General features: G+C 35.5%; 1 protein-coding gene across 1 annotated transcript in view; it reads right to left on the reverse strand.

Moving 5' to 3' along the window:
* The window catches only part of DIAPH3 (diaphanous related formin 3), a 413,319-nt gene that overhangs the window by 92,308 nt on the left and 297,765 nt on the right, over positions 1-23,246 (reverse strand). Inside the window, 1 exon segment of the mRNA XM_079902970.1 lies at positions 8,148-8,277. Within this exon segment, the coding sequence (XP_079759096.1) occupies positions 8,148-8,277 (130 nt within the window).

Here is a 23,246-nt window from a genome sequence, read left to right on the forward strand (position 1 = left end):
CTAGAAGGAATCAATAGCAGAATAACTGAGGCAGAAGAACAGAAAAGTGACCTGGAGGAAAGAATGGTGGATTCACTGCCACAGAAGGGAATAAAGAAAAAAGAAAGAAAAGAAATTGAAGACAGCCTAAGACCTCTAGGACAACATTAAACGCAATGACATTCGCATTACAGGGGTCCCAAAAGGAAAAGAGAAAGAGAAAGGACCAGAGAAAATATGTGAAGAGATTAAAGTCGAAAACTTCCCTAACATGGGAAAATAAACAGCCAAGCAAGTCCAGGAAGTGCAGAGTACCATACAGGATAGACCCAAGGAGAAACACGCCGAGACACATAGTAATCAAATTGGCAAAAATTAAAGACAAAGAAAAATTATTGAAAGCAGCAAGGGAAAAACAACAAATAACATACAAGGGAACTCCCATAAGGTTAACAGCTGATTTCTCAGCAGAAACTCTACAAGCCAGAAGGGAGCAGCATGATATACTTAAAGTGATGAAAGGGAAAAAACCTACAACCAAGATTATTCTAGTCAGCAAGGATCTCATTCAGATTCGATGGAGAAATCAAAAGCTTTACAGAAAAGCAAAAGCTAAGAGAATTCAGCACCACCAAACCAGATCTACAACAAATGCTAAAGGAATTTCTCTAAGTGGGAAACAAAAGAGAAGAAAAGGACCTACAAAAATAAACCCAAAACAATTAAGAAAATGGTCATAGGAACATACATATTGATAATTACCTTAAACGTGAATGGACTAAATGCTCCAACCAAAAGACACAGGCTGCTGAATGGATACAAAAACAAGACCCATATATATGCTGTCTACAAGAGACCCACTTAAAACCTAAGGACACATACAGACTGAAAGTGAGGGGATGGAAAAAGATATTCCATGCAAATGGAATTCAAAAGAAAGCTGGAGTAGCAATACTTGTATCAGATAAAACAGACTTTAAAATAAAGAATGTTACAAGAGACAAGGAACAACACTACATAATGATCAAGGGATCAATCCAAGAAGAAGATATAACAATTATAAATATATATGCACCCAACATAGGATCACCTCAATACATAAGGCAACTGTTAACAGCTATAAAAGAGGAAATCGACATTAACACAATAATAGCGGGGGACTTTAACACCTCACTTACACCAATGGACAGACCATCCAAACAAAAAATTAATAAGGAAACACGAGCTTTAAATGACACAATAGACCGGGTATATTTACTGATGTTTACAGGACATTCCATCTAAAAACAGCAGATTTCACTTTCTTCTCAAGTGTGTACAGAACATTCTCCAAGAGAGATTACATCTTGGGTCACAATTCAAGTCTCAGTAAATTTAAGAAAACTGAAATCATATCAAGCATCTTTTCTGACCACAACACTATGAGATTAGATATCAATTACAGGGAAAAAAACGTGAAAAACACAAACACATGGAAGCTAAATAATACATTACTAAATAACCAAGAGATCACTGAAGAAATCAAAGAGGAAATCAGAAAATACCTAGAGACTAATGACAATGAAAACACGACGATCCAAAACCTATGGAATGCAGCAAAAGCAGTTCTAAGAGGGAAGTTTATAGCTATACAAGCCTACCTCAAGAAACAAGAAAAATCTCAAATAAACAATCTAACCTTACACCTAAAGGGACTAGAGAAAGAAGAACAAACAAAACACAAAGTTAGCAGAAGGAAAGAAATCATAAATATCAGAGCAGAAATAAATGAAATAAAAACAAAGAAAACAATAGCAAAGAACAATAAAAATAAAAGCTGGTTCTTTTAGAAGATAAACAAAATTGATAAACCATTAGCCAGACTCATCAAGAAAAAGAGGGAGAGGACTCAAATCAATAAAATTAGAAATGGAAAAGGAGAAGTTACAACAGACAATGTAGAAATACAAAGCATCCTAGAGACTACTACAAGCAACTCTATGCCAATAAAATGGACAACCTGGAAGAAATGAACAAATTCTTAGAAAGGTATAACCATCCAAGACTGAACCAGGAGGAAAAAACAAAATATGAACAGACCAAACACAAGTAATGAAATGGAAACAGTGATTAAAAATCTTCCAACAAACAAAAGTCTAGGACCAGATGGCTTCACAGGTGAATTCTATCAATCATTTAGAGAAGAGCTAACACCCATCTTTCTCAAACTCTTCCAAAAAATTGCAGAGGAAGAAACCCTCTGAAACTCATTCTACGAGGCCACCATCACCCTGATACCAACACCAGACAAAGATACTACAAAAAAAGAAAAAAAATTACAGACCAATATCACTGATGAATATACATGCAAACATCCTCAACAAAATACTAGCAAACAGAATGCAACAACACATTAAAAGGGTCATACACCATGATCAAGTGGGATTTATCCCAGGAAAGCAAGCATTCTTCAATGTATGCAAATCAATCAATGTGATACACCATATTAACAAACTGAAGGAAAAAAACCATATGATCATCTCAATAGATGCAGAAAAAGCTTCTGACAAAATTCAACACCCATTTACGATAAAAACTCTCCAGAGACTGGGCATAGCGGGAACCTACTTCAGCATAATAAAGGCCATATACGACAAACACACAGCAAACATCATTCTCAATGGTGAAAAACTGAAAACATTTCCTGTAAGATCAGGAACAAGACAAGGATGTCCACACTCACCACTATTATTCAACATAGTTTTGGCAGTCCTAGCCACGGCACTCAGAAGAAAAAGAAATAAAAGGAATACAAATTGGAAAAGAAGGAGTAAAACTATCACTGTTTGTAGATGACATGATACTATAAATAGAGAATCCTAAAGATGCCACCAGAAAACTAGCAGAGCTAATCAATGAATTCGGTAATGTTGCAGGATACAAAATTAATGCACAGAAATCTCATGCATTGTTATACACTAATGACGAATAATCTGAAAGAGAAATTATGGAAACACTCCCATTTACCACTGCAACAAAAAGAATAAAATACCTAGGAATAAACCTACCTAGGGAGACAAAAGACCTGCATGTAGAAAACTATAAGATACTAATGAAAGAAATTAAGGATGATACCAACAGATGGAGAGGTATACCATGTTCTTGGATTGGAAGAATCAATATTGTGAAACTGACTATACTACCCAAAGCAATCTACAGATCCAGTGTAAACCCTATCAAATTATCAATGGCATTTTTTACAGAACTAGAACAAAAAATCTTAAAATTTGTATGGAGACACAAAAGACCCCGAATAGCCAAAGCAGTCTTGAGGGGAAATAATGGAGCTGGAGGAATCAGACTCCCTGACTTCTGACTATACTACAAAGCTACAGTAATCAATACAATATGGTACTGGCACAAAAACAGAAACATAGATCAATGGAACAAGATAGAAAGCCCAGCGATAAACCCACACGCCTATGGTCAACTAATGTATGACAAAGGAGGCAAGGATATACAATGGAGAAAAGACAGTCTCTTCAATAAGTGTTGCTGGGAAAACTGGACAGCTACATGTAAAAGTATGAAATTACAACACCCCCTAACACCATACACAAAAATAAACTCAAAAGGGATTAGAGACCTAAATTTAAGACCGGACACTATTAAACCTTTAGAGGAAAACATAGGAAGAACACTCTTTGACATAAATCACAGCAAGATGTTTTTTGACCCACGTCCTAGAGTAATGCAAATAAAAGCAAAAATAAACAAATGGGACCTAATGAAACTTCAAAGCTTTTGCACAGCAAAGGAAACCACAAACAAGACGAAAAGACAGCCCTCAGACTGAGAGAAATATTTGGAAATGAATCAACGGACAAAGGATAAATCGCCAAAATATATAAACAGCTCATGCAGCTCAATATTAAAAAAACAAACAACCCAATCCAAAAATGGGTAGAAGACCTAAATAGACATTTCTCTAAAGAAGACATACAGATGGCAAAGAAGCACATGAAAAGCTGCTCAACATCACTAATTATTAGAGAAATGCAAATCAAAACTACAATGAAGTATCACCTCACACCAGTTCGAATGGGCATCATCAGAAAATCTACAAACAACAAATGCTGGAGAGAGTGTGGAGAAAAGGGAACCCTCTTTCACTGTTAATGGGAATGTAAATTGATACAGCCACTATGGAGAACAGTATGGGGGTTCCTTAAAAAACTAAAAATAGTATTACCATATGATCCAGCAATCCCACTACTGGGCATATACCCAGAGAAAACCATAATTCAAAAAGACACATGCACCCCAATGTTCATTGCAGCACTATTTACAATAGCGAGGTCATGGAAGGCAACCTATATGCCCATTGACAGATGAATGGATAAAGATGTGGTACATATATACAATGGAATATTACTCAGACATAAAAAAAGAACCAAATTGGGTCATTTTTTGAGACGTGGATGGATCTAGAGACTGTCATACAGAGTGAAGTAAGTCAGAAAGAGAAAAACAAATATTGTACATTAACGCATATATGTGGAACCTAGATAAACGTACAGATGAAGCGGTTTGCAGGGCAGAAATTGAGACAGAGACATAGAGAACAAACGTATGGACATCAAGGGGGGAAAGCGGTGGGCGTTGGGGTTGGTGGTGCGATGAATTGTGAGATTGAGATTGACATGTATACACTGATGTGTATAAAATTGATGGCTAATAACATCCTGCTGTATAAAAAAATAAATAAAATTCAAAAAAATAAACAGGGTATGAAATGATAAAAGTGATTTTTTTAATTTAAAAGAAAAATTCACTATAATACCGGAAAAAAGTATCTTTCTTTAAGTTGACAAATGACCATTGGTCTGTACAAAAAGAATAGAGATACTCTCCCAGACCAAATGAGATGTCTTCCAAAATGTATATCTATACATTTGTATATATTCACACAAATGTGTATTCGTAAATTCATTATTTTTTGAGGCAAGTAAAGTTTTTTTCCCACAGAACTGATGTGATATATAACCTGGATGCTTCAGATGTTCAAAAAACTGCATAAGTCATATTTAAACCAAATATAAATAATAGGACTATCTTTTCTCTGACCCTTTCTGTAACCAGATCTAAGCCCACAGCAGGGGCTAAGAAGGAGCTTAGAAACTGAGCTATTAGGAAGGAGTGATTGGAATCTATGGCAGTTTGGTGCCTACTGGGGCAAAGGAAGCAGGCTCTACTTGCAAGGTAGGCAGATGGAGATTCAGAATCAGGCCAAGGGGGACACTGACTACAGGTGCTTGGCTCAGATGCATAATCATCCCAGGTGCTTATGAATGACTCATCTAAAGAGAACTGCACTGGACACAGTGGAAGTGGCTTAGCAGCAGAGGGTGGGGCTGGCAGGTATTCAGAAGGTTTAAACTGCAAAACTTCCAATGCAAGAACATGGTATATCTCTTCATCTGTTTGTATCCTCTTTAATTTCTATTTCTTTCATCAGTGTCTCATAGTTTTCTGCATACAGGTCTTTTGTCTCCTTAGGTAGGTTTATTCCTAAGTATTTTATTCTTTTTGTTACAATGGTAAATGGGTGTGTTTCCTTAATTTCTCTTTCTGATTTTTCATGACTAGTGTATAGGAATGCACGAGATTTTTGTGCATTAATTTTGTATCCTGCAACTTTACCAAATTCATTGATTAGCTCGAGTAGTTTTCTGGTAACATCTTTAGTTTTCTCTATGTATAGTATCATGTCACCTGCAAACAGTGACAGTTTTACTTCTTTTCTGATTTGGATTCCTTTTATTTCTTTTTCTCCTCTGATTGCTGTGGCTAAAACTTCCAAAACGATGCTGAATAGGAGTGGTGAGAGTGGGCAACCTTGTCTTGTTCCTGATCTTAGTGGAAATGGTTTCAGTTTTTCACCATTGAGAAAGATGTTGGCTGTGGGTTTGTCATATATGGCCTTTATGATGTTGAGGTAAGTTCCCTCTATGTCTACTTTCTGGAGAGTTTTTATCATAAATGGGTGTTGAATTTTGCCAAAAGCTTTTCTGCATCTATTGAGAAGATCATATTGTTTTTCTCCTTCAATTTGTTAATATGGAGAGATATACCATGCTCTTGGATTGAAAGAATCAACATTGTGAAAATGACCATACTGCCCATAGCAATCTACAGATTCAATGCAATTCCTATCAAACTACCAATGGCATTTTTCACAGAACTAGAATAAAAAATTGCACAATTTGTATGGAAGCACAAAAGACCCCGAATAGCCAAAGCAATCTTGGGAAAGAAAAACGGAGCTGGAGGAATAAGGCTCCCATACTTCAGACTATATTATAAGCTACGGTAATCAAGACAGTATGATAAAGGCAGAAAAACAGAAATATAGATCAATGGAACAAGATAGAAAGCCCAGACATAAACTCACACACATATGGTCACCTTATCTTTGATAAAGGAGGCAAGAATATACAATGGAGAAAAGACAGCTTCTTCGATAAGTGGTGCTGGGAAAACTGGACAGCTACATGTAAAATAAATAAAATTAGAACACTCCCTAACACCATACACAAAAACAAACTCAAAATGGATTAAAGACCTAAATGTAAGACCAGACACTACCAAACTCTTAGAGGAAATCATAGGCAGAACACTCTATGACATAAATCACAGCAAGATCCTTTTTGATCCACCTTCTAGAGAAATGGAAATAAAAACAAACAAATGGGACCTAATGAAACTTAAAAACTTTTGCACAGCAAAGGACACCATAAGCAAGATGAAAAGACAACCCTCAGAATAGGAGAAATGGGAGAAATTTGTGTCCTTTAGGTAATATTTGCAAACGAAGCAACTGACAAAGGATTAATCTCCAAAATATACAAGCAGCTTATGCAGCTCAATATCAAAAAAACAAACAACCCAATCCAAAAATGGGCAGAAGACCTAAATAGATATTTCTCTAAAGAATATATACAGATTGCCAACAAACACATGAAAGGATGCTCAACATCGCCAATCATTAGAGAAATACAAATCAAAACTACAATGAGGTATCACCTCACACTGGTCAGAATGGCCATCATCAGAAAATCTACAAACAATAAATGCTGGAGAAGGTGTGGAGAAAAGGGAACCCTCTTGCACTGTTGGTGGGAATGTAAATTGATACAGCCACTATGGAGAACAGTATGGAGGTTCCTTAAAAAACTAAAAATAGAGCTACCATATTACCCAGCAACCCCACTATTGGGCATATACCCTGAGAAAACCATAATTCAAAAAGCAACATACACCACCATGTTTATTGCAGCACTATTTACAATAGCCAGGCCATGGAAGCAACCTAAGTGTCCATCGACAGGTGAATGGATAAAGAAGATGTGGCACATATACACAATGGAATATTAATCAGCCATAGAAAGAAACAAAATTGAGTTATTTGTAGTGAGGTGGATGGACCTAGAGTCTGTCATACAGAGTGAAGTAAGTCAGAAAGAGAAAAACAAATACCATATGCTAACACATATATATGGAATCTAAAAAAAAAAAAAAAAATGGTTATGAAGAACCTAGGGGCAGGACAGGAATAAAAACCCAGAGGTAGAGAATGGACTTGAGGACATGGGGAGGGGGAAGGGTAAGCTGGGGCAAAGTGAGAGAGTGGCATGGACATATATACACTACCAAATATAAAATAGATAGCTAATGGGAAGCAGCCATAGAGCACAGGGAGATCAGCTCGGTGCTTTGTGACCACCTAGAGGGGTGGGATAGGGAAGGTGGGAGGGAGATGCAAGAGGGAGGAGATATGGTGTTATATGTATAGATATAGCTGATTCACTTTGTTATACAGCAGCAACTAACATGACATTATAAAGCAATTATACTCCGGTAAAGATGTTAAAAAAAAAAAAAAAAAAACAACTGCAAACCTATATGTTTTTGTATATAGGGCCTCACTACCCAGTCAAAAAATTAAAGTCATAGCTCCAATAATGACAATTGATAAAGTAAATGTCCTACAACTTTCTATTTTTAAAATGGCATATTCAGTATGAAAACACAGTGACAAAGTGGCAAGTATGTTCAAATAAAAGACATTATTTTCTGTACCAACTGAAGACCCAGAGCACGAAAATCTTTTCTGTAAAAGTACAAACCTTTACTAGCTTTGTCCAAATGTTCCAAATCATTCACAAAATTGAGGATATCAGGGTAGTTTTCTTCACATATTTGCACAAGAAAATGTAGTAGTGTTGTTTTCTGATCTGCTGATTTTGTGTCCTTTAGCTAAACAGAATGAGAGGGAGAAAAAATACAGAGTCAAAAATATGTTGATAGTCTCTCTACTTAAATAATGTTAATACTGTTTTTTACAGATAAGAAATAAATGAGCTGTAAAATTAGTTAATGCTATTTTTGAAAAGCCACTATTTAAACACTTGAAAAGCTACTCTTCATATACTGTTGTTTGGTCTAAGTCATTAATATTTACTGTAAAGAAGGAATAAGCTTAATTCAATCTAGTATGCAATGTTTCATGGGGAAAAAAAAATATGGTGAAATGCCCAGGAAAACAGGACAACCTGGGAACGTATATAATATCAACACTTAAAACAATCCCACATGCTTGCTCATTTTTTCATTTGGCACAGATTTATAGAATGCCTACTAGGTACAGCAGGAGTCGGAGACGCAACACCAGTAAGTCATTCCTCAAGAAGCCATTTAGTGGGGGCGGGGGGGAAACCCCAGAAAATATGCATTTCCCCTGTGTGACAAAGAGTATAGTAAAAATAATCATACAGTATGCCTAGGAGGACAGGGCACCTGAACTGAACACCAGCAGGCAGGAAGTTGTATGGGTTGAGGAAGGGAAGGAAAAAACTCAAAGGCACAGTTTGAAAAAGACCGTAGATGAGGAAGAAAGTGGCACTTTAGAGGAGTCCAAGTGACTCCAAAATAAAAGTACATGTTGCGGGGAGGGGGAAGTAGGGAGAGTAGAAAGAAATATGAGGAGAAGGCCAGAAAATTAAAAGAAAGGCAGACCATGCTATGGATATAGGATTCTGATCCCTAAGAACTGGGAAGTTTTAAACTAGATGAGAGCTAATCAGACGTACATTTTAGAAAGCTCCTTGTAGCACAGTGTGGATAAAAGATTAGAGCAAGGGTAAAAACAGAGCAGGAAGAATACTTTTAAAAGCTGTAGCAATAATCCAGGCAGGGAAAGAAAACAGCCTTGAGATGAGGTAATGCCTTAGGCATGAGATAATGGGACAGGGTGGGCATGGAAACCCACATGATGACATCTATTGAAATGGGACAGAAAGAATGAGAAAAAGATTTGGGTGGGGTGGAGAAAAAAGAATTGTTTCAGTTTGGGACAAGTGAACTTGAAGTTTTTGAATAACATCTAAGTGGAGACGCTGGGAAAGGATATAGATATATATAGGTGTAGAACAGTGTTCTCAACCTTTATTTCATTATTGCTGGCTAAGTTTTTTTAGGCGTATTTTTCCGAATCATTTGCACCTATGAAATTTTAAAATGATACATATACTGTATACCTGTTTATGTACTGCATGTACATCTGTGCTTTACACATAAAAACAGAGGTAGATAGGAAAGATATTTTTGCTCCCCGAGAACCAATTTTCCATCCCTTGAGGGTGATAAACTGTAGAGAATACATAGTGAGAACTTACTCTAGGATTACCGGTTTGTGAGCTCTTAGCCTCTAAAGCTAAAACGTTGACCAAATAAACACAAATAAGTACACAGCATAAAAGAAAGGAGAACAGAGGCTTGAAGAGAAGGCCAGGATGGACCAATCCTAATCTGAAAAGGCCGAGGAATGAATTAGAAGGGAGAAAGGCTAGGCTACAACCTAGGTACAAATAGAGGTCAGCTTAGCTTTTGTGAGTGATGGGGGTAGGGGCTGTTGGGTGTGAACACAGGGCAAATACATAATCTGATAGTGTTCCCTACAAATGAGTAATCATCCAGATCAGATACACATATAAGGGGAGAAAAAAATCACTCTTTTCACACCAGGATTTAATTTAGAGTTGGAAATTCTTGGTATACTTAACTGTGCACAACCTTATTGCTTCCTTTCCAACAATTTCCTACCGTAAAATAAGTGTATACACACACATACACATATATATCCATATGTATTTTTTTCAAACTCTATGTCACTAAGTATTATATCACTATCAGAAAAATATCAAATGAAAGTTACTATCCGATTGTAGCAGAAGGAGATATTCTGTGCCATCACAAATATTAACAAATATTAACATGACTTATTAATGTAAAAACTATCTTGTCCCTGGAAACACAGAGCTACCCTACTATAAACAGCCAGGCTTTCACATGATTACTCTTATAACAGGTTCAAATGCTGCACTGGCCTATTCGGCATGCAAACCATTCAGCAGCAATTGTTCCTGGCACTTTAAAAACTGACTGATATGAACAGAGTCCATTATTTGATGCCTCTTAAAAGGAACATAAATCACAACATTCATCTGAGTGTTCTGAAAAATTATTCCTCAAAAACTGACTCTGATCACTAGCTAGACTGATTGCCACTAACGTGTGAACGAACAGCTAAAACATAACACTAAAACTGGCCTTTAACTAGCTATGTCACCTTGGGCAAGTTACTGGACCTCAGATTCACATAAATAAAGTGAGAATATGGAACTGGACAGAAAAAGGAAACTCTAAATTCACTTTCCACTCCAAAAATATTAAATATACTTTACAGTGGACTTGTGTTAGTAGACATTGCAAAATCTATTTTTAAAAAATACTAGAATAAAAATGAAGAAACCTAGTTATAATCTCAGTCCAGAAGTTATTTTTGCATGCTTGGGTCAGTTAAAATCTTTCAGTTTCAGCTTTCACATACACTGAGAATGTTAATCCGATTTATAAAAGTTACCTTTCAACTCTACAATTTCATTCGTACTATCATCTTTAATGGATAAGGCTAGGGTAAAAGTAGCAAACTTTCACAAATATAATAGTTTTCCCTGGTACAACCATCAGTCAGTATAAAAACTGTCCTTTGATTTTAATTTTGCTATTTTTTTAAAGCACTCTAATGGTTAACTCTTCTGTTCCCCCACCTCCCTCTTTATAGCAATGACTAGAGAATACCGTTCCTTCGGTGGACTCCCAGTTCCTGACTGTCACCAATTTACACCTTTCTTATCATGCTCCGTTCATGTGAAACTAGACACATGTCCTGTGTGGAATGTTGATTAAGACAAGCACCTGGAAAGAGCTTTCCAGGGCGCTATTTGTGATATAGCTAAATGGCCAGCAATTGCTAGGATTAATATATCAAGAAATCTCTATGATCCAACAATAAGCAACTGGATCAATCTTGATCTTTATTCATGAGCAATAAGAATTCAGAATTAGAATTCTATAACCTATATAGGATCTACCAATTTAATAAATGTTAAGGATGCCGGTCAAACACAGATTCAAATATTTAGAGACAATCATAAAGCTAAATACTAACTTATGGAGGAGGTTGCTATCCTGGCTGTACTATTGAAAACATCAACTGGTTAGCAACTCACATACTGGTCACAGTCTAATATTTAAAATATACTCACTGAATAATAAATAGAAGTCTCCCATCTCTCCAGAACAGAATCTATATTTAACAACCAGGAGACTTAAAAAAAAAAACACTCAAATTCCCAAATAAATAAATCTGAAAATATACCTAATAAAAGATAAGAAGTTAAGAAACACAGAGAGTGACTATTTGTTGACAATGCACGGGTACTTACAAACTACTAGTTGCTCTAAATTCCAGGACAGAGATTCTTCATTCAGTTCCTAACGTTCTCAGGAAAAACTGCACAGTGCTGGGAAGGTATTCTTCCTGCCTCAATTACTCTATGCCCTTCCTTCCTTCCTTCCTTCCCCCAAATCACTTTAAAAAAAAAAAAAAAAACCCAAAACAAAAACCAAACAAAAAAACCCTCCCAGAAAGCACATGAAAATATATGAAAGCAGAGCAAAATATATTTATCACAGTCTTCATTTACTTGCTCAATATTTTTTCACCTTTTGATAAACATTAACAACAAAAAGGGCACACTCTATTTCTACTAATTATTCATATCATACATAATCAGCGATTGAGCTAGAACAAGGAAAGCTTGAGAGATGGTGCTAATTTTGTTGAAGAGAAAAAACAACTTGAGCATACTCTGTAGTGCTAACTCTTGGAAAGAAAATGAAGCTAAAATATCTGGCTTAAAAATTTATTCTTAAGTTTAAAAAATATGCTTTTTAAAAATTTTCACCGACATTGCTTGACAGGATTCCTTTGGTATCACTGTCAAGAGATTTATCTTACTGATGAGTAATCGTCACTGTTAAGGAGAATTTCTTGTTTATATATTGTTTCTTTAAGGAACATTTAATGTGGCATAGATGTCAAATAAACAAAAAGATGGATGGAGTTTCTTCAACCGCTCTTTTCATTCTAGACAAAATAATGTTAAAAGTAGATCCTGTAATAAATCATGGCCTAGTTGTCAGTCTGGATAGAACTCCTTTGTAGCTACAATGCAAGGTTTGGGAATATTTTTAAGCTATTCAGCACGAACTTGGATTACATTTAAAGAAAATTCCATTGTTTTAGTCACAAGAAAGAAAATTCCTAAAATAAAAACTAAGTATCGTCTTGGTGATTTTCAGAATCCAAAGAACTACAACCCCTTACACTCTGAATAATAAAACTTTATCTTAAGAATATTGTTAAACTAGTAGCTGTTCCCCATTATCATGTTCCTATACTTCAATTACGTTATCCAGACAGCACTGACTCTTTGGATGTTGTAGACATTGCTGAACACCAGAAAAATGACAAAATTATGAGGGTCTGTAATGGCTCCATGAACATTCTAGAAGACCCTACCTTGTAAACAGTATGAATGCTGAGGACAACAGCAGCCACTCTTATTTGTGTGGCACTTCCTAAGAGACAGGGATTGGCCAAATAATACAAACTTGTTAAGTGCTTGAAACACACACCATCCTTATGAGGAAGGAACTGGTACTAAGAGGGCAAAAGAGATGTGAAACATCATGTAGCATACCCCAGATCACATAGCTACTATCCAGTTGAGCCAAGATTTATTTGAACCCACTTCTGTGTGAATCCAAAGCTCTTAACCACTATAAAATGCAGTTCCTCTACAAAATCTTTATTTAATATAGATTATTATGCATCAAAAGAAACAAAATTCTCAAAAACACAGTGGATAAAAATAGTAGTAAAACAGTAAAATAGTGTTCATTAATGCAATTTAAAACACTGAAGCCCTATAACCTGCTAATTCTAGCCTGGAAAGCCTCTACACCCCTATCCTGAGGTCACTTCTAGTTCTAAAAGCATGGCATTCTTTCTATTGTTTTATCTATACAATTAATAAAATGCTACCTGAATCTTACCTCAAATGCAAAGTCTTTCCATATTGCTAATAGATCAGTGCTCACAAAATATGATAAAAATATGGTTGAATGACACTGTAAAGTTTCATCTTTAACAGACCCAACCAAGTATATCTACTAACATCATACTCCATCTTAAATCATTTGCAGAATAAGGTGCTTTGTATATGTTTGAAACATCTCTAAGTGTAAGTTACATGTATCCACATGAAAATGGATGTGTGCATATGAACTGCCAAAGAATATATCATAATTGCTCAGATATGAAGCTCAAAAAGTCAATGCGTGAAACCAACCAAAATTCACTAGTGAAACCAACTACAATTATAGAATGAACTGTTTCCTGATATATATAAATACATTTTTAAAAATCAATCATTGTGCTGATTAAATTTTTAAAAATACTGTGTATCCCTCCAAAATGAATGGAAATTTAAAATCTTAACATAAATTAAACAATATGCTTTGCATCATCTATGTCACTGCCGTCACTATTAATACCTATAATAAAACTTTCATAGTGATTTAAAAGATAGGTAGCGATAAACTAATATTAGGTAAAATAGATATTAGATAAATTTATAGCATTCACATATTAAAAAACATATTTATTGTTTAGTTTTCATTTTAAAATGATGAGAGTTGAAACATTAAATAAGGAAGAAAATGCTTTAAATGATGTCAGCTTCTATAATTAAACTGACTTCTACTATATCTCCATAGACACACTATCTCTGAATTATATTTTAAACATATTTCTCTTGGATTTCAGTGAGCACTTCAGCATGAAAAGCATTTTTGCATTTTAGTAAAATTTTATCTTGTTGCATTATTATATTGTTCAATGTTCTATTATTTACACTATTCCCTTATTTCACAAGAGATTTAAAATAGCTCAGTGTTCTTTAGTTAATATAAATGGCTCAAATACATTAATTTTAAATTAAATGGTTTTTATACTTCTTAATTTTTTTAATTAACAGACTTTATATTCTAGAGCAGTTTCACTTTAAGACAAATAGAGCAGAAAAGACAGATTCCCATATACTCTCCCCTCCACATACACAATTTCCCCTATCAGTAACATTTTGCATTAATGTGTTACATTTGTTAAAATTTATGTACCTTTATTGATGATATTGATACATTATTATTAATTATTAACCTTCGTTTACTTTTGGGTTCACTCTGTGTTCTAAAGTTGTATGGGTTTTGCCAAATGCATAATGTCACGTATCTACCATTACTGAGTCATAGGGCATAGTTTCAACATCCTGAAAAATCCCCTGTCCTCCACCTATTCATCTCTTCCTTCTTCCCCCTCCCCCCAAACCTCCAGAAACCACTGAATTTTTTACTATCTCTATAATTTTGTCCTTTCCAGAATGTCATATAGTTGGAATCAGAGTATGGAGGCTTTTCAGATTGGCTTCTTTCACTTAGTATTATGCATTTCTCCATGTCTTTTCTTGGCTTAAGAGATTTTCTTTTTATGACTGATTTAATAGTCTATTGCAGGGGTCCCCAACGCTCAGGCCACAGACCAGTATGGGTCCACAGCCTGTTAGGAACCTGGCCGCACAGCAGGAGGTGAGCAGCAGGGAGGCGAGCAAGCGAAGCTTCATCTGCCACCCCCTGTCGTTCCCCATCGCTGGTCTATTGTATGACTATATGTATGACTATATCAGTGGGTTTTATCCATTCAGCTATTGAAGGACTTCTCGAGTTGCTTCCAAATTTTGGCAACCACGAATAAAACTGCTACTTGTATGCAGGTTTTTTACTCCTTGGGGTAAACAGGAATGTGATAACTGAATCCTATGTTAAATCTATGTTTAGCTTTGTAACTGCCAGTCTTCTAAAGATGCTGTACTATCTTGCATTCCTTTCATCAGTGAATGAGTGATCCTGTTGTACCACATCCTCAGTAGCATTTGGTGCTGTCAGTGATTTGGATTTTAGCCATTCTAATAGATGTGTAATGGTGTCTCATTTTTTTAAATTTGCAATTCCCTCACGACATATGATGTTGAGTATATTTTCATACAGTTATTTGTCATTTGTAAATCTTCAGTAAGAGGTCTGTTGAGGTCTTTTTAAAAAAATTGGGTTGTTTTCTTATTGTTGAGTTTTAGAGTTCTTTGTATATTTTGGATACAAGTCTTTTGTCAGATAGGTGTTTTGCAAAGATTGTATCCCACTCTATGGACTGTCTTTTCACTTCACAGAGCAGAAGTTTTTAAATTCAAATAATGGCTAACTTATAAATGTCCAGTTTTTCCAGCATCATTTCTTTAAAAAACGATTCTTTTCCATTGAATTACCTGTGCTGCTTTGTCCAGGATCAGTTGACTATACCTGTGTGGGTCTATTTCTGGGCTCCCTATTCTGTTCCACTGACTATATATTTCCCCCCCCAATACCACAGTTTTGATTACTGTAATTTTATAGTAAGTCTTGAAGTCAGTCCTTCCCCTTCCTCCTCCTCTTCTTCCTCCTTCTTCAGTGTTGTATTGACTATTCTGAGTCTTTCACATATCCATAAAAAATTTAGAATCAATCTGTTAATACCCACAAAATTACTTGCTGAGATTGTGATTGGAATTTCATTGACTACATGGATCAAGCTGGGAAGAGCTGACACCTTAACAATATTGAATATTCCTTTCCATGAACATGGGATATCTATTTCTTTATCAGATTTTTTTTTATTTCTTTCATCAAAGTTTTGTCATCTGCCTCATACAAATATTGTAGAAAATTTTTGGTGCTAAAGTAAATGATATTCCATTTTTTATTTCAAATTCTAATTTTTCATTGCTGATATTAAAAAAGTAGTCAACATTTTAATGCCAATCTCATATCCAGAAACTTTGTTCTAATTGTTTATTAAGTTCCAGAAAGTGTTTTTCTTTCTTTCCTTTTTTTTGATCAATTTTAGGGGATTTTCTACATGGGCAATCATTTTACTTATGAGCAAAGACAATTTTATTTATTCCTTCCCAATCTGTATACTTTTATGTCCTTTTCTTGTCTTGTTGCATTAAGCCAGGACCTCCAGTACGATGCTGAATAGAAATGGTGAGAAGGGACATGTTTCCTTGTTCCTCATCTTAGTGGAAAAATATTTATTTTCTTATCATTAAGTATGATGCTCTCTGTAGTTTTTATAGATGTTCTTTATCAACTTAAGGAAATTCCCCTGCATTTCTAGTTTGTTGAAAGTTTTTATCATGAATGGGTATTGTACTTGATTAGCTGTCTTTTCTGCATATATTGATATGGTCAAATGGTTTTTCTCCTTTAGAGCCTGTTGATTTGATAAGTTACATTAATTGATTTTCAAATGTTAAACCAGCCTTCCATACCTGGAATATATCCCTCTTGGTCATGGTATCTAATTCTTTTTTGCATATTGTTGGCTTTGATTTATAATATTTTGTTGAGGATTTTTGCATCTATGTTCATAAGAGATATTGGTCTATAAGTTCCCTTTCTTATAATGTCTTTGTCTGGTTTTGGTGTGCACTCATTTCATCATCAGACTCTTCCCTGCTACCTAAGCACATATGTTCACAAATACTATTGGCTAAGTATTACTATACAGATAATAGTGTTGCATGTTTTGTCTCTGATCCAGACCTTTGATAAAAGAAATCCTCCTAGAGTATCAGGAATGGGGTATCTTGTTTAATTTTTTATTTTCATTTATAAAATGTGTAAAAACGGGAGACTAGATTGAACCAAAGATGGCTGGTAAGATTCATTACTACCTCTGATGGGTAGTAGCTATCTCTAAGCATGGTGTTAAGGAGGATTCTGAGGCTGTCTGCTTCAGGGAAAGGAAGTTTGACAGATTAGCAATGCTGGTTTTGAGAGTGGTGAGACGACAGCACATAAGCAGTGCATTTGCTGTTCATGAGCAAAGCCACTTATCTTTTATAATTTGATTAAAGGAATAATTCTAATTTACAATGTTTAATAGTAACTGAAAAAACAAAGGTAATGTGAATAAATTTACCAAAAACACTACTTAGTAAAGCTAATTAAATAATTCCTGGAAAATGCTATAGACTAAATGTGTTAACGAATGAGTCAAAGAGGGTTAAGGACTCTAAACAGTTTCACATTGCTTTGGAAGTCAGTATTTTTCAGTGATTTAATTGGCTGGATGTAAAATAAGAATGGCATTTGTTATCTGTAAGTCTTTGGCCAAAAACTGCTTTATTTTCGAAGGGTGCCAAAACTTACTAGGGTGGTTTTCCAATCTGATAAAGAATAAAAAGTCCTCTAAAATCCTTATAAAACAGTAAATGCAGATGGAACAATGGATTTGTTTGGGAGAAGTCTTTCTTAAAAATAACTTCATGGAGTAAAGGAAAAGGTGATATACAAGAATCAAAATTTCACAAAGATTCACAGTGGCAACCCACGTGACTGTGACAGGCTTATGAAATAGAAACTGTCTGTGACAGGCAGAGGGATTTGCCTCCTGCTTTTCATAATCACTGAAACTCTACTTTCCAAGGTCAAGTCCTGCAAAATAACTCACAACACTGACCATCAACTTATTTCAGTTCCACCACGTGCCTGAGATTTATACTCCTTTCACTCCCTTTCTTCCTTTCAGAATAATGTCCAGCGTGGCATGAAAGAAAAGCAGCAGTTTTGGAAATATTTTCACCTCTCATCCTTAAGTGAGGAAGTAGAGTTGTTTCATGTCTGATTTTGTTCTTGTGTTGGTTAGGTTTTGCTTTTGTGTGTTTGTTGGTTGGTTGGTTCCAGGCCACCAATTGGGTTTTCATTCTGGGATAAGTAAGCAGGGCAGAAGACAGACAAAGTGATTTTCAGTTCAGTCTGCACATTAAAATCACCTGGGGGAGCTTTTTAAAAATGCCACTAAACAGGATCCACATGCATACATGCTGAAGTAATTGATCTGACGTGAGGCTGATGCATCAGTATTTTTTAAAGGGCACTGTGGGTTGAGAATTGATGTCCCACAAGGAGAGCTGTTCACAACTTTAAGAAATCACTCACTAGAGTTGGTGACAGCATTAAAGAATGAGGAAACTAAACATTTTTTCTAAAAAATCTTCCCCATCACAGCTTTGGTGAAGTTATTCTACTTTTGGTTAGCCTGTGCTCGTGAAAGAAATATACAGACCAGATAAGAATTTCATGCACTAGAAAAGATAACTTAGACAAAAATCAATCTGACCTGCCACCACTGCCTTTTATCACCTAACTCCCAACACCAACAGCCCCATTACTATGTATCCTTTGATAATTTCATCTTTGAGAGGAACTAATTGCATATTCTATTGATAACAGAAAATTTCCCACAAAGTAATGATATGGATAAATTTATAGAGGAAATCAATAGTGAATTTTTCTGCAATTTCCCCCCAAATAACAGCATAAACTGATAGAAATAAGTTATTACAATTGGTAAACTCTTTCAAAATTTATATTTACTATCCCAATACAGGTAGTCACTTTATTTAGTTATACAGAACAAAGAGCTACAATTTACAGCTCCATCATCCAGTTGTATTGATTGAGATGATTTGTTACTCAGGAATCAAACATTTCAGTAGACATTAGTAAACATTCTCAAACACATGTTATAGTCATTGTGCATGGATTAATAACGTCTGCTTTTTAAATAACAAGTTAAAATCATCTCATATATTTAATATGGTGTTGAACTTTGATGGTTGAGTCAACTCATTTTTTGCTAGAATGCTGATCTACTTGGCTCTACGCACAGATCCACTACAATCACTAATTTCAACACTAATGACATACAAATTTTTCTAGGTGGGCATTCTGGTCAGGCAAGCACCTACTATTTGCTGATTGTATTTCTAAGGATACAAATTAACCAATACAGGTCCTGAAAAAAGAACATAATCTCAAACTGCTTATTATCCAAATTTATCTAAAGTTTAGTAATACTAATCTTTGGAGGATTTTATGAATGACAAGCAGTCTGTCCATTCTTCTATATAGTCTGAGGTTTATCCTTTTAAAAAGCCAAGTCGCCAGAAAGCAAGGTATTGAATACTTACACCATTTTGATTAAACTAGGGATAGCATTACTGTAACTGAAAAGTACATATGTATCTTACTATGAGGGTTCTCTTGGAGTGTTACCTCATAAGAGGCTCTGAGTACATATCTGTCAGGGGAGGGGAGGGGAGGGGAAGATGGAGGAGAGAAGGGGAGATGGTTCTAAAAGAAAGAACCTCATGAAATGGATTTTTTCACTTGCTGTTTAAAGGAACACTGCTCAACACTGTATTTTCCCTTTATAATGACACAAACGCAAAATTTCTCGTGAAGTTCGCTTTGGCTAATAAGAGAAACCACAATTTTTAGCTCATGAAAAGTTTCATGACCATGCTTTGCACTTCACTTTTTCCATCCGAAAGCCTCAAACCTATACGTCTACTTTAATTTATGTTTACATCTTAATACATTCTAGTCTATGGTTACTTTATATCTCATATTTAACATTTATATTTATTTATCACAGACCCTATCGAATCTTAAAGTAAAAGAAAATAAAATCTTTTCTCTCTGAACTCATTTATTGTAGTTAGTCATCTCAATTACAAATGTATACAAATATATAATATAAACCCTAAAACCAAACTACAGTGCATACAGGATTCATGACTCCTGTATTTATTTCTAAACAACGCAAAGTTAACAATTTAATATGAATTTTCACACACTGTTCATACTTAAGCTAAATTTATAAAGGGCATTTAAAAGTAAAGATTTTGGATATAGAATAGTAAATGTCATATAATTACCCAGCATGTTCGAACAGATTAAAATATTACCCTGTCTTTCTACTGTCAAATAAATATGGAATTCCCTGTGTGTGGGCTTATTATCAAACCAAATGCTTTACACTCGGTGTGAAATTCACAATTGTCAACGATCAAGCTGCTACTTCTGATGACAAACATGATGAGATATCATCTTGTTCAATATATGCTTATATAGCCTACTTGACATGTAGGCTAATAAAAAAATATGAAGTTGTAGTATTTATTTTGTTTCTTGTACAACATAAGGCTCCTTATAGGGATGATCAAAATAGCCAGTACCACTGACTGAAAATAAAGTCAACTCTATTACCTGGAGACAGATTAACTGGTTTGCAGCATGACTATAGTAAAATCGTAGCAGCATGCATTTTATTTGTAAGAGGTTTTAAATCACTATGCATCAGTGACTGTATATAAACATGAGAGGATTTCTATTTTCAGCTACATAATAACATTGTCTCTACACAACACTGTATGTACTGCATTGTGTCCACTGCACTGTTATCCATTCAACAGCTATTTGTTCAGTATTTACTATGTACCAAGTACTGTATTAGGGAATTCCACCTCATTAATCAGACCTAATCTCTTGTCTACACTTCTCTTTCAAGGCAGAAATAAGGGAGGGTATGTGGTCAACTTCTTGTGAGTTGGCTGTAGTTCTGAGATGCAAAATCTATAGAGGAACAGACACTTGGCACTATGAAACAAACTCCAGTAGGTCTGTACGTGTGGAATTAACTTCTCCCCCACCTCGCTCCTCATCCTGTTTTTCTTCCTTTGCTTCCCTTCTCAGAGAAAGCCTGAACCTGGCAGTCTTAACTTGCCTCCTTATCCTTCAACCTCCAAGTTAATATTCACCATGCCCTGACAATAACTAGATGTTCCTTAAATGTGTACACTTCCCTCCATCCCCTTTCCCCTTCAACGCCTTTACCACTACCTTAACTCAGACCTCCAACATCTCAAAGCACAGTGACAGTTTCATAGTGGACACTCAAATATTTGGTAAAACATTTGAATAAGGCAGCTTCAGTCAGATGCCTTCTAAGACACTGAGGTAAGCTAGGAGAAGGACACACCAAAATCAGCCTGAACTCTTTTCTCTTTTGAGCAACTACTTCAAACATGTCAGTAGCAAGGAGTTATCTTTGACCCCTCCCTTTTTCCTTCACCATTCCCATCTATCTTCTCAGCTCCATTTCCTCTGGCATCCTCCCAGGTCACATGACACAGGTCAGCCAATCACCGAGTCTCTCCCCACTATAACCCCCACCCCCAACCCAGTGCTGTCCAATAGAACTTCCAGCAATGATGAAATGTCCCATATTTGCTGCCAGCATGTATGGACACTGACTCACTTGAAACATGGTAAGTGTGAGGAATTAAATTTTTAATTTTATTTAAATAGTAATTGATTTAAATTTAAATATGTATGGCTAATGGTGACAGTACTGGGAAGTGCAGCTTACCTTTCTTCCATACTGCTGTTAGAATTATCTTCCTGGAAGACAGATGATAATATCACTTGACTTACAGAAGTAACATGTCTCCATAAAACCTTCAGTATAAGGTGTGACATTTGAAGCTCTTCACCATCTAGACCCATTTACTATCACATTTCCATTTTCTCCACTCCTCTTCCATCCAGGCTCCAACTGTGCCATGATATAACCCTTAATGTGAACTGTTGACACTTGCTTAGAATGCCCTTTCCTCTCAGGGAACATCCACTCGTCCTTCCAGATCCAGCTCAAATTCCTGATCCTCTCTGAGTGTGAAACTGCCCTTCCTTAGCCAAGCTAGCCACTCTCTCTTAACTCTGCTGCCATAACTTTAGTATAGAGCGCCATTAAAATATCTAAGCATAATTAATGGCTTACATGTGAAAAATATGAGTCCCATTATCCCAGGTAAATATTAATCACATACATTAAATGAGATGATCAGGTCAAGCATTTGGCACAGGGGTGAGTAAGCACTCTGTAAATGTGCAGTCTTATGAATCACATCATAATACTTGCTAGGAATCTTAACTGGACACAGCAGGCTATGAAAAGCAAGGAGAGGAAAATAAAAAGATGGAGATGGGAGAGGGGAAAAGCTCACAAGTCACCGATACCAACAGAAAGCATAAGCCAGGGAAATTGTGTAAGAAAAGCCATGAAAGCACGAAGAGATCAACTGTTCAGTAAACCCATAGCTAAAGTTGAACTTGTTTCTCACCTTCCAATCTAACCGGTAATCGCAATAATCAAATTCCTTAATCAGGGAGCGTAGATGTTACGAGGTCAAGAACAAGAGAAAGCTTTTCTTGTGATGTGTAACTGAGAAGAATTTGTTGTAAGCTGATCAATAAAGCACTGTTACTATGGCCCACTTCTTAAGACAGAGAGCTCTGTTATATACAACACTGAATACATTTGCTGTAAGAAAATTTAAACTATGGAAGAACCTGGAAGAAAAAAAATCTCTAAACTTACTCAATTTTCATCTCCTCTAAAATTATATTTAGATAGAAACATTTCAAAATAATTAATAACATCTGAGTTATGTGTATTCCTAATATAATGATTTTCCCTTTATATAAAGCAGTCTCACTTTTCTCTCCCTTTAGTCAGCTTTCAAAAAAGAAAAATGCAAAGAGATACTTAAATAGTTAAAGGTAAAGATTTTCGTGGCAATTCCAAGTAATGCTCAATATATATACTGTCATATGCACGTATTTATATTGAATGAATATTAGATTTAAATAATATTTTGATGTTCCATTTCATCAGTTCGAGAAAGCACAGGTTTACAACATAAGTTTGCAGTTAAACAAAATTCTTCAGTTGAATTTGCAGATCAGAGAAAATTAACATTTGGATTTAGTTCAGAGGCTAAGTTGAGCTCAGTTCACTCTGGGTTTGGGTTGAT

This window comes from Stenella coeruleoalba (genome assembly GCF_951394435.1).
Source record: "Stenella coeruleoalba genome assembly, chromosome: 18".
Classification (NCBI taxonomy): Eukaryota; Metazoa; Chordata; class Mammalia; order Artiodactyla; family Delphinidae; genus Stenella; species Stenella coeruleoalba.